The sequence below is a fragment of the Colobus angolensis genome, unplaced genomic scaffold (assembly GCF_000951035.1).
Source record: "Colobus angolensis palliatus isolate OR3802 unplaced genomic scaffold, Cang.pa_1.0 Scaffold42, whole genome shotgun sequence".
NCBI classification, from domain to species: Eukaryota; Metazoa; Chordata; class Mammalia; order Primates; family Cercopithecidae; genus Colobus; species Colobus angolensis.
The window spans coordinates 1,287,424-1,299,942 of record NW_012117599.1 but is presented as its reverse complement, the minus strand read 5'-3'; the positions used below and the strand labels follow the sequence as shown (position 1 = coordinate 1,299,942).

General features: G+C 52.4%; 1 protein-coding gene across 1 annotated transcript in view; it reads right to left on the bottom strand.

Moving 5' to 3' along the window:
* The window catches only part of CNNM4 (cyclin and CBS domain divalent metal cation transport mediator 4), a 73,307-nt gene extending 60,794 nt beyond the window's left edge, over window positions 1-12,513 (bottom strand). Inside the window, exon 1 of the mRNA XM_011956531.1 lies at window positions 11,246-12,513. Within this exon, the coding sequence (XP_011811921.1) occupies window positions 11,246-12,503 (1,258 nt within the window). The 5' untranslated portion in view covers window positions 12,504-12,513. The remainder of the gene's footprint in view (window positions 1-11,245) is intronic.
* Between the last annotated feature and the right edge of the window lie 6 nt (window positions 12,514-12,519).

Below are 12,519 nucleotides of genomic sequence, written 5' to 3'. Positions count from 1 at the left end.
AAAAAAAAAAAAAAATTTTAAACACAGGTTCTCACTCTGCCACCCAGGCTGAAGTGCGGTGATGCAATCATAGCTCGTGTAACCTCAAACTCCTGGCCTCCAAGTGACCACAGATCTTTGTTGCAGAGGCAAGATGGGGCTCCAAGGGAACACAGACTCAGCTGGTGGCCTCTTCCCTCCCTCCCTGAGACACCTGGGATGCAGCAGAGGACCAGTGAAGCTGAAATGAAAACGCATGACTGGCAAACAGGGCTGTGCTCCTTCCTTCCCCTGCCCCTCCCACAGGGCAGCCCTCACATGATGCTCCTGCATTCGGAACACGGATGCGCTGGCGGTCAGGACGGCGGGCTTAACTTCCCCCATTTTGGAAGTGGGGGAAACTAAGTAAATGAGGAGAATTTCCTCTTTCACTTTCATTTTTTTCCATTGAGCTCTGCCTTCTGTTACCCTGACTGTATACACTGGGGTCCAGATAAGATGGCATCTGAATTAGCATATAATTATATAGAGGGTTCTTTTGAGCTCACTGTCATTATTTATTTATTTATTTTTAATAAGCTTTCTATATTTAATTTTAATTTTTTTTTTTTTAGATGGAGTCTCCTCCTATCACCCAGGCTGGAGTGCAGTGGTGTGATCTTGGCTCACTGCAACCTCTACCTCCTGGGTTCAAGGGATTCTCCAGCCCTAGCCTCCTGAGTAGCTGGGACTACAGGTACACGTACACGCCACCATATCCGGCTAATTTTTGTACTTTTAGTAGAGATGGGGTTTCACCATGGTGGCCAGGCTGATTTCAAACTCCTGGTCTGTCCGCCTCGACCTCCCAAAGTGCTAGGATTACAGACATGAGCCACTGTGCCTGGCCATTTCATTTAATTTTAAATTTTTGTGGGTACATAGAAGGTGCATCAGTGTATTTATAATTTCAAAAAAGGCACCACCCTGAACAGCAGGGCAGCCTGCCAACAGAGACAGTGTATGAGAACCGCTGTGGCCACAGGTTGGCATCAATGCCAACTGGGGCACCTTTTGGATAATAGCAATAATAATTTTAAAAATAACTAATATTTACCGCATGATTACACAGTGCTGGGCACAGGGCTAAGCACTTTGCACACCTTACTTCACTTAGTCCTCACAGCAAGGTCTGAAGGGGACAGAGTCATCAACGTGGATGACCAGATCACTAGCAGCTGAAGAGAAAGTCACTATTTAGGGCATTTCATGAAATAAATTACACTGTACAAGCATTTACTACTTTTTGAAACTGACTTGTAACTCTCAGGAAAGTTTCATGAGAGAGAGGCTTCAATTTAAGGCGAGACTCCTGGTGACATTGCATGTGCGCATAAATGCGGGTGTTTGAGAGCCTGCGTGTGCACATGGGGGTTAGCAGGTGGGTGTGAACGTGTGAGAGTGGCCCTGCCTGTGCATCTGGGAGGTGGGAGTGTGTGTGTGTACACATGTGTGTGTGAGTGCCTGCCTGTGCCTTTGTGGGGGGTATGAGTGTGTGTGTATGCATGGGTGACAGCGAGCCTGCCTGTGCCTATGTGAAGGGTGTGTGTGTGTGTGTGTGTGTGTGCCCGTGTGTGTGAGTCCCTGCCTGTGCCTTTGTGGGGGGTGTAAGTGTGTGAGTGCGCATGGGTGGGAGTGAGCCTGCCTGTGCCTATGTGAGGGTATGAGTGTGTGTGTATGTGTGCCCATGTGTGTGTAAGTGCCTGCCTGTGCCTATGTGGGGGTATGAGTGTGTGTGTGCGCGTGCATGTGTGTGTGAGTGCCTGACTGTGCCTATGGTGAGGGTATGAATGTGTGTGTGCACGCGCATGTGTGTGTGAGTGCCTGCCTGTGCCTATGTGGGGGTATTAGTGTGGGTGCGCACATAGGTGGGAGTGGCCCTATGTGGGGTGGGGGAGGGATCCTCCTTGCACTGAGGCTTCAGGCTGCCTCCTGGCCAGAGACCAGGCGTTTAAGAGAGCCTGGGAAACCAGTCCTGCAACAACCCTACCCCTTCACAGTAAATCAGCCCTGCAGCATGGAAGCAACTCTGACCATAACCTCTGGGGAAAGATCCAGCAACACCAAGTTTAACCCCCAGCAAAACAAACTAGCAGCTGTACATCCAGCCTCTGGGCTCACCTTCCCACAGAGGCGCACAGCACTGCCCAGCCCTTGTCCTGGTGCAGATTCTCTGAGAGACTCCCAAAGGATGATGGGGATAAAATGGATTTCATTTCTTATCAGCGGGAAATCTGAAGAACCCATCTAAAGTGTGTTCCAAAAAGCATGCAGACAAGGATTTCTTTGTTGTTTTTTTATTTTGAGATGGAGTCTGGTTCTGTTGCCCAGGCTAGAGTGCAGTGGCACGATCTTGGCTCACTGCAACCTCCGCCTCCCGGGTTCAAGCAATTCTCCTGCCTCAGCCTCCCAAGTAGTTGGGAATTACAGGCATGCACCACCACGACCAGCTAAATTTTTTCGTATTTTTTTAGTAGAGACAGGGTTTCACCATGTTGGCCAGGCTGGTCTCGAACTCCTGACCTCAGGTGATCCACCCGCCTCAGCCTCCCAAAGTACTGGGATTATAGGTGTGAACCACTGCACCCAGCCATGCTGTTTGTTATAAGGTTTTCGTTTTGTTGTTTTGTTTTGTTTTTAATAGAGACAAGTTCCAGCAATGAGATGTATCTCTTTTATGGCTACAGACAAATAATAAATACTAATAAAAAAGAAAGAAAGAAAATCCTCTAACAGTGGAATAGGCACAGAAGTAAGGAGTCCAGGTTCTAGCCTATGACATAAGCCAGGGGTCCTCTATGGAGCCTCCGACCCTCTCACAACAGGACGTCCTGGTGAAACGAGAGGGGTAAGAGAGGTGCAGGGCAGGTGTGGCAGCAGACACAGGGGCTGGGCTGGAGCAAATGGCAGCGACTGGCCAGCTGCTTCCCACCCCCTCAGCTGAGGACCAGCCGGGTACTTCTAGAAATTCTAGCACCTTCACACATCTCAGAGTCAGTTCTGCTAAGGAGTTCCAAGAATCCCTAAGACCACAGGAAGGCTTCGAGACAGCCTGTCCATCCCCCACAGGCTAGGGAGAAGGAACCAGGAGGCTCTCCGAAAATCAGTCACCAAGGCAGCGATGAAGGCCTGGCCCAGGCTGCCCTTCCACACATACTCTCCATGACTGTCAGGCCTTTCAGGAGCCAGCGCCCAGTGCGGGACAACCATGCTGGCCCCTGCCCTCAAGGAGACTGCAGGCCTGTAGTAGCGACTCCTTCAGAGGGGCCAGGCTTCCTTCCCCTCAAAGATGTCCTTGCTGTTCAGTCAACCAGGTTCATGTGGGAGGGGTGCAGAGAGATGGCACCCAGGGATCCGCACCCCCAAGTCCTTCTAGAAAGGGATGGGAAGCAGCCCGGGAGGCCCAAGCCACGCCCCCACAGCTGCTGCGGAGGAGGGCGAGGCTCACCCCTCAGCCCTCCGGTCTTGTCCAGGCTCTCCCAGGGCAACACGTACCAGAGTGGAAAACGCCATGTCTACCCACCCTAGCAGATTCCGTCGAAATGTCTTCCCAGACTTACTTACAAGACAGGCCTCCCCTTCCTAAGGGCCCCGTGCTGATCCTGCAGGGCCGCTCCCTGATGTTGTGCTCCTGTGTATTCACCCATTTTCAAGGTTAAACATCTGCTCGGTGCTTCCCGTCCTGACCAGAGGTGAGCAGAAAAACACTGGAGAGGGATTTCCTAGTTAAAAATACGAGACGTTTGAAAAGCAAACACCAGAATAACCTAAGAACCTATCAGGGCCTCGATGCACGGCAGTGCCTTCCATTGCGCAAACCAGAGCTCTGGGAAGAAAACTGTCAAGTGAAGACACGTGAGTCTCCCCTCAGTTCTGGCTCCTCTTTGGGAATCAGCCCATAGGCTGCGCAGGGCCAGCCAGGAAGGAGGTGCAGCTGCCCGCCGGCTGGCACGCACCGGGCCCCTCCACGTGCCCATGTTCCCTTCCCACAGCACTGCACTAAAGGGAAAGTGAGAAGGAGCCTGGGCACAGCTCTGTCAGCTGTCCCCGTTGGGACCTCTGCCTGCACCCAGAGTATCAACCAGCTTGTGTCACTCTCAGATATACCTGCCCCCGGGCAGCTTCTCGAGATCAAAGCACCATGTTGAGGCTATTACCAGGCAGGGCTGACGGAGAGCCTGTGCACAGCTGCCTTCGGGCACCACTTGTCCGAGGCTGCTCTCGCTGGGCACCCCACAGCCTAAGGTCCCATCCCACAGTCTGTGCGTGGTCCTCACCCCATCAGACCTTCCAAGGAGGCTCCCGAATACCATGCCCCCTTGGTTCTCTTTGTCCCCATCAAGGAGTCGCCCCAGCCCAGCTTTTACACACTGACATCCACTGCACTGTCCTTTCCTCTCTCTCACATTCTTTTTTTTTTTTTTTTTTGAGACAGTGTCTCACTCTGTCACCCAGGCTGGAGTACAATGGCGCGATCTTGGCTCACTACAACCTCCGCCTCCTGATTCAAGCTATTCTCCTGCCTCAGCCTCCCTAGTAGTTGGGACTACAGGCAACCATCACCACGTCCAGCTAATTTTTGTATTTTTAGTAGAAACGGGGTTTCGCCATGCTGGTCAGGCTGGTCTCAAACTCCTGACCTCAGGTGATCCACCCGCCTCAGCCACCCAAAGTGCTGGTATTACAGCCGTCAGCCACTGTGCCCAGCAGCTCTCTCTCCCATTCTGCCTGCTCTTGGCTGACTCTTAAACCTTTTAGTGTTGTCCTGGCCTTGCTCCCCAGCCCCACATGGGCATTTTCCCCTGCAAGCCTGCCTAGACGTTACTGCACACTGGTGTGGGCCATGGCCAGCAGCATGGGCATCATCTGAGAACCTGTCAGAAATGCAGACTCTCAGGCCACACCCAGACCCACTGAGTTCAAGTCTGCATTTTAACAAAATGTCCAGGCAGTCCAGTGTGAGAAGCCCTAGTGTAAACAATGCTGGGCACGGAGAAGGAGCTCAGTAATGGGTCACACCATTATCTTTACCACCACTCACCTGCCTCTGCCCTCACCAAACTGTCTCTTCGTCCTCCTCTCCCGATTGCGGTTAAATGACATCATCAACCTGAATCCCAAGCTAGAAACCTCTGACTTTCACAACTACTTCCTGGCCCTGACTCCCAGATCTCCATAAGGACCAATGAATCTAGTTACTCTCACTTCAGAGGCATCTCGCAGGCCTGCCCTCCCTCAACCCCACGGCACCCTATCTGTGAACTCTGTGCTGCCAGGCGCTGTTCATGTGTCTCTCTCCTTGGGAGACTATGAGTTCTGTGAACAGGGCAGTTTTATTCATCTCTGATTCCCCACAGCCAGCACAGAGTCTGACACACAGGCTTCAAAATGGTCACTGTCGGTTGAACAAACGAAAGAACAAGCAGGTGCGGATGGGAGCGTGGGGTGGGGAGGATAAGCTACCTAAGGTGTGTCAGATGATGGGAACCAAAAGTGAATGCAAAAATCATGCAGTGTTTCTTCTTCACTTTATAAAGTTGTTCCAGGAATAAAATAAAGTCGGTGGGAAAATCTGACACGGCCTAGATGAAAATATGGGATTTTTGTTTTGTTTTGTTTTGTTTTTGAGACAGATTCTTGCTCTGTCGCTCAGGTTGGAGTGCAGTGGTACAGTATCAGCTCACTGCAACCTCTGCCTCCCGGGCTCAAGCGATTCTCCTGCCTCAGTCACCCCAGTAGCTGGGATTACAGGTATATGCCATCATATCCGGCTAATTTTTGCATTTTTTTTTTTTTAGTAAAGATGGGGTTTTGCCATGTTGGCCAGGCTGGTCTCAAACTCCTGGCCTCAAGTGACCCACCCAAACAGCTCCCAGGGCGCTAGGATTACAGGCATGAGCCACAGCCGGGAGGAGTTTTTAATGAAAATATTTCTAGCTTTTTCTCACCAATTTATACTACACTAACTTGCTGACAGGAGCAGTAACAGGTCCAAGGGCACCTCACAGGTCAGTGACCAGGTTGGCTGGAGTTACACCCAGGTCTGTACAGGGTCTAGGTGGTTATAAGGTGGGTGGGGAAAGATAAGGTGTTTAAATATGAGCTAAGTACCTGGGAGGGAAGGAGTGTCCCAAAGGGTGGGTCACAGCTAGAAGCTGGAAGGCGGGCTGCAAGTGGGGAGCGGAGCTCTGCCTTCTTCCTTCATTACTTTGCTTCAGGGTCTGGGAGAGTGGTGAAGGCAAAACACAAACTGGGGCAGGAGGAGCTGGAGGCACCTTTGTTCTGAGATTCCACGCTGGACAAACCCATCCACAACACCCAGTACTGTAAACAGTTCTAGGCAAGGTTTAAGCGGCAGGGCCAAGGTTCAAATCTCAGGAGACTCTCAGGCCTGAGGGCTTGTCTCACCAACTCTTGATCTTACTCCTGTGGTCCTGCAGCACCTAGCATCACGTCTTGCACGCAGCATGGGGTTCCACAGATAGCTGGCACTAACTGCTGTGAGCCGGGAGACAGAAGCGCTGCAAGGCTGTACCCCCTGCCTTACTCCTAGGGACGCTCGGCCCCCACCTCTGCATGGATGCCCCTAGCCCATCTCTAAGTGTGCAGGAGCACATTCGTGACTCATCTAATGACGGAAGCTGTGTAAACCCCCAGTGGTCAAAGACCACTTATTGGTGGGGAAACTGAGGCACATGGAGGGGAACCATGCATCACACTCAAGGCCCCAAACTCTACCTCTCAGTCCCCGACATGTCATCCCAGGCGCTCCTCCTGTCTGTCCTGTGTGGATGGAACTCTGAACCTGGTAAGTGCACGACCCCCATTTTTCTTTGCCCTCATCAGCTCCTCAGAATTCTAACACTATTAAAATGGGAAGGATCCTCTGCCAAACCAGACAGGTATTCATTCACTCACTTACTCACTCAGTGCTGTGGATGGCGGCCTTACTATGTGCCAAGAGCCTTTCTAGGGGCTAGAGATACATTGACAAGGAAAACAAAGAGAGCCGCCCTTTGAAACTTAGATGCCAGTGGAAGGAGACAGACGGTAGACAACACAGTAAATCAGCAAATTACACAGATGCCAGAGAGCGACGCGTGCTATGAGAAGAGGGGAAATCAGCACAGGGCAGGGGAGAGTAGGAAGTTGGGGTGGGATGGTGGGTGCAGTTTTAAACATGGTGGCGGGAAGGCCCCACTGAGAGGTGGCCTGGGAAGACAGTGAGCCATACTGACTTCTGGGAAAGAATATTCCAGCCCAAGGAAACAACCAGGGCAAAGGCCTCAGGGTGGGAGCATCCTGGTGTGTTCAAGAACAGCAAAAAGGGCCAGGCGCAGTGGCTCACACCTGTAATTCCAGCACTTTGGGAGGCCGAGGCGGGCAGATCACTTGAGGTCAGGAGTTCAAGACTAGCCTGGCTAACATGGTGAAACCCCATCTCTACTAAAAATATAAAAATCAGCCAGATGCGGTGGCAAGCACCTCTAATCCCTGCTATTCGGAGGCTGAGGCACAAGAATAGCTTGAACCTGGAAGGCAGAGGTTGCAGTGAGCCGAGAGCGTGCCAGAGTGAAACTCTGTCTCAAAACAAAACAAAACAAAACAAAACAAGGCCAGGCACAGTGGCTCACGCCTGTAATCCTAACACTGTGGGAGGCTGCGGTGAGTGGATCACCTGAGGTTAGGAGTTCATGACCAGCCTGGCCAACATGGTGAAACCCCATGTCTACTAAAAATACAAAAATTAGCCGGGCGTGGTGTTGGGAGCCTGTAATCCCAGCTACTTGGGAGGCTGAGGCAGGAGAATCGGAGGAGGAGGTTGTAGTGAGCCAAGATGGTGTCAGTCACTGCACTCCAGCCTGGGCAACAAGAGCGAAACTCCGTCTCAAAAAAAAAAGAAAGAAAAAAAGAACAGCAAAAAGGTCTGTGGGGTTTGCCAGTCATCCATTGTTCATTCATTTATCCAACACTTACTAGAGACCCGTCTCTTTACCAAGCACTGAGTAAACACTTAAGAAGGCATGGCCTTTACCCTCAAAGAGCTTATAATGCTGGAGAGGAGAAAGAAGGAATACAAAGGCCCTAAAACAGGGTTACTTGTGGGGCAGAAGGACTCTGGTAAAGCTAGGCTCAGGGCCCTCACCCAACCTGGGGTGGAGGAGGGTCCAGGACAGACCCTCAGAGAGAGATGCTGGGCTAGACAGTCACCCCAGCTCTGACTCTGGTGCTGTTAACAATGTCAGCTGAAAGGCCAGGCGCAGCGGCTCACACCTGTAATCCCAGCGCTTTGGGAGGCCGAGGCAGGTGGATCACGTGAGGTCAGGAGTTCCAGACCAGACTGACCAACATGGAGAAACCCTATCTCCACTAAAAATATAAAATTAGCCGGGGGTGGTGGCACATGCCTGTAATCCCGGCTACTCAGGAGGCTGAGGCAGAAGAATCGCTTGAACCCGGGAGGTGGAGGTTGCAGTGAGCCAAGATCGCGCCATTACACTCCAGCCTGGGCAACAAGAATGAAACTCCATCTCAAAAACCAACAACAAACAAACAAATAAAACAATGCCAGCTGTTCTAACCTTGCTCACTTGTTTCTCATAGCTTAAAAAAAAAAAAAAAAGCATTCCCAACACCAGACTCCTAAAGACACTCTTTTTTTTTTTGAGACAGTCTTGCTCTGTCGCCCAGGCTGGAAGTGCAGTGGTGCGATCTGGGCTCACTGCAACCTCCGCCTCCCAGGTTCAAGCGATTCTGCTGTCTCAGCCTCCCGAGTAGCTGGGACTACAGGCACGTGCCACCACGGCCGGCTAATATTTTGTATTTTTAGTAGAGACGAGGTTTCACCATGTTAGCCAGGATGGTCTCAATCTCCTGACCTTGTGATCTGTCCACCTCGGCCTCCCAAAGTGCTGGGATTACAGGTACGAGCCACCGCGCCCTGATGAGAAACTCTTAAATTGCAGATGGACACAAGGTGTGTGCTGTGTCCTGGGCAATCTCAGACTAAGAAGGTGGACACCAGATTGGAAGGTCTGGAAGAGGCCACACTGCAGGGAACCCAGTGAGCAAAGAGTTAAAACTGGTTTTCCAAGACCTCTGAGAATGGGGAAGTAAGCGATGGCATAAAGTCACAGGGCCTGTTCCTTTGGGGATGGGGGGTGGAGAGCGGGGACTATCACCATCTCCTGGGCAGCCCGTGTGCAGTTCCCTGGGATTACCAGCACTGTTCCAGGGCTTGGCCTCAGGCGACTGGCCTCTGTTAAGGAGAAGACTTTCCTGGAGTAAACTGAATCTGGGGACTTTGGCTCAGCGGAGCTCTACTCTGGCCTCAGAGATGCTAGCTCTGTTTTCCCAACTTGAGGAAAGGGCACTTGACAAGACAGAGCCCAAAGACAGCCCTCTCAAGACCCAGGAGGCTCCCACCCCAGACAGCTCAGTCCTGCTGATCAAGACTGGGAGACTGGTCAGACCAATCCATACTGGTTGGATCCAGATTCCCAACTGAATTGAGAGAAGGTGCTATTGGGTGTGTCACAAGCCACAGTCCCAAACACCACAGAGGCAGTGAGGAGGAAGTTGCCCTGGAGGGTCCTAATCAGTCTCCCTACCAAGCAATAAAAGAAGTCTTCAGGTCCCAAGGCTTGGGGTGGGGGTGGGGCACGGATCCTCACTGCTTTCCTGTCCCAGGCTCGGGTACCTGGGAAAACCAGATTCCTGGCTCTGTACTCCCAAAGCCGCCCCCACCCCTGCCCCACCGCAGCCTCTGCCTTCACCACCAGGGGTCTGTCTCTCCAGTCTCTGCAGGGAGGCCACCTTCCCCAGGGCTCTCCCCGACTCTAGCTTACTTTACTCAAGTCGTCCTCAGCTCCGATGCTGAGATTCAGTCTGTTGAACTTAAGAGGGTACCAACCCACTACCCTGGCCCTGACCCCAGCATCTTTTCAGACCAAACCTGGCAAAGCCAGCTCCTGCCTATCCCACTCCAAAGCTGTCCTCCACTCTCTGTTACAGAAACACCTGCCAGCTCACTCCCTGCTAGGATTCCAAAGTCCCTCGGAGCCCTGACTGGCCTCAGCCAGCAGGAGCTCTCCTACGAGAATGAAGGCTAGGAGGGTGTTTAGAAAGCAAAGTCCTCAAGTTTGGGATGAGCCCCTCACCTCCATTCCTTTAAAAAGAGCTTCCCTTTCTGCCTCCTCACTTCCTTCAGCCTAGGAGGGTTCCACTCCATAATTGGCTTGTTTACTGCCACTTTGAGGGTTTCTGAATGGCAGAGGTGGGAGGAAAATTTTGCTGGAAGAAAAGGAGTGTGTGCCTTGAGTTTTGAGGCTGATGAGTAAACCCTCCAAATGTCTCTCTAACTACCTGCGAAATGGCCAAGAACCTGGGTGAGAAAAAAACACAAGGCAGTGCAAGGCAGCTGAAGATTTCCAGCAGACCACTGGAGGGAAGCTAATGTTGGCACCAGGGAAAGACAGGACAATTACCAAAACTTAATCTGCTTGTGTCTGCTGAATAGTCGAAAGTGCCACTTGGCATTGTTCTGAACAGGAAGCCAATGAGAGACCTCCCAATTCTGCTTCTGTGGGTTAGCACCTCCAGTGACATCACTCCCCTGCTCAAAAACCTGTAGCTCCATGCGGGGAGCAAACTTAGCATCCACCACCAGGCCCCAGACTACTCCAGCCATTGACAACTGAGCATCAGAGCCACTATGACCACGAAACAGGACCATCTGCTGGGCCACAAGCACACCTTCTCCACTCGGGTTCTCTGCTTGCGGGGTTCCCTCTGTCTCAAGCAGCAAGCCTCTCCACCTTTTAAGGTTCTCCTCAAATGCTCCTTCCCCTGTAAATACCCCAATTTCCAGCCCCTTCTCGACTCCACCCCATACTCTAAATCTCCATCACCCTGGCCTCTTTTCAGGCATCTTACTCTGTCTTGCTTCAACAGCTCCCTGAGGCCTTGCTCCAGCCCTCCGAGGGAGCGAGTGTGTCTTATTCAGCTTTGATTCATCAGGAGCACACAGCATACCACCTGGCAGATGGCAGACACTTGAGAATGGGTCTACTGCTCCAAAATTGTTCACCTCAGAGGCATAGGAAGTGATGGGCAAAGGGAGACAGAGTCACACAAACAGAACACTAAAGCCAGCAGACACAAAACATGCCAGGAGACAAGAGGCGTCTCGAGGAAACTGAACCAGGGGAACTACATCCGGCCTTACCCTTCTTGAACTCCTCCAGCATGGCATCCAACTTGGTGTCATGGAAGACAAAGTGCACCGGGTGGTTGTAGAAGCGAGTGATTGTCTTGAGCGGGGTGCAGTCATCGGGGTCCACAAAGGCCAAGTCTTTGACGTAGAGAATATCTACAATATTGGACTGCTCATCTTCGAACACCGGGATGCGGGTATAGCCGCTTTCCATAATCTCCGACATGGTGTTGAAGTCCAGGATGGCATCGCTGCGGATCATGAAGCAGTCCTGGAGCTGGGTCATGATATCCTCTACGGTTTTGGTGCGGAGTTCCAGGGCACCCTGGATCATATTGAGCTCCTCTTTCACGAGGTCATTATACGGCTCCGTCACCTTCAACATCTCCATCAGCTTCTCCCGGTTGTAAACAGTGCGAATCTCCTGGCCCAGAAAAAAGTCCAGGAGCTTGCTGATGGGAAAACTGAGGGGGAAGGTGAGCAGCATAAAGAATTTGGTGAGAATGATGGTGTTGGCACCCACAGCCAGCCCGTGTCGGGAGCACAGGGCCTGAGGTAGGATCTCCCCAAAGATGACAATGCCAATGGTGGAGGAGGCCACCGCCATGAGGCCAGACCCGATGAGGTTGTCTAGAAGGATGGTGAGGGAGGTGTTGACCAGCACGTTCCCCAGGAGCAACGAACAGAGAAGGTAGTTGCCCTTGCGCCGGATGGGCTCAATCTTGCGGGCATAGCGCCTCTCCTTCTCGGTGCCACAGTTCTGCACGATGCGCAGCTCCATGGGGTCCAGGGCCATAAGCCCGAGGTTGAGGCCAGAAAATATGCCCGACAGCACCAGCAGCACTGTAATGAGGAGGATGTGCAGCCAGAGAGGCAGGAACCTCCCAGGCTCCTCCACCATGAAGAGCAGTGAGTCCTTGTCCGTCCACTTCAGCCAGGGCCCGTCGGGCTGGGCCCGGGTGCACAGTGCATACAGCTTCATGTTCTCGCTCCTCCGGAGGAACTTGGTGAGCACCACCAGCACGCCGGACGTGTTCCCGCGGCTCACGTTCACCAGCTGCTGGACAACCAGGTCCTTGGTGAGCTCGAGACAGCTGGTGGACGTGTGGAGGGTCTCGGCATCGTCCACCTCGGTGAAGGAGATCAGGTTCCCGGAGATGTTGCCCAGGCTGTAGCCGTACAGCCTCAGGTTCACGGTGCTGCCCTCGGACACGAAGATGATGCCATCCGGGTTCGTCCCACACGACTTGTTGCAGCTCGCCAGCCTCATGCCCACGATCGCGCCC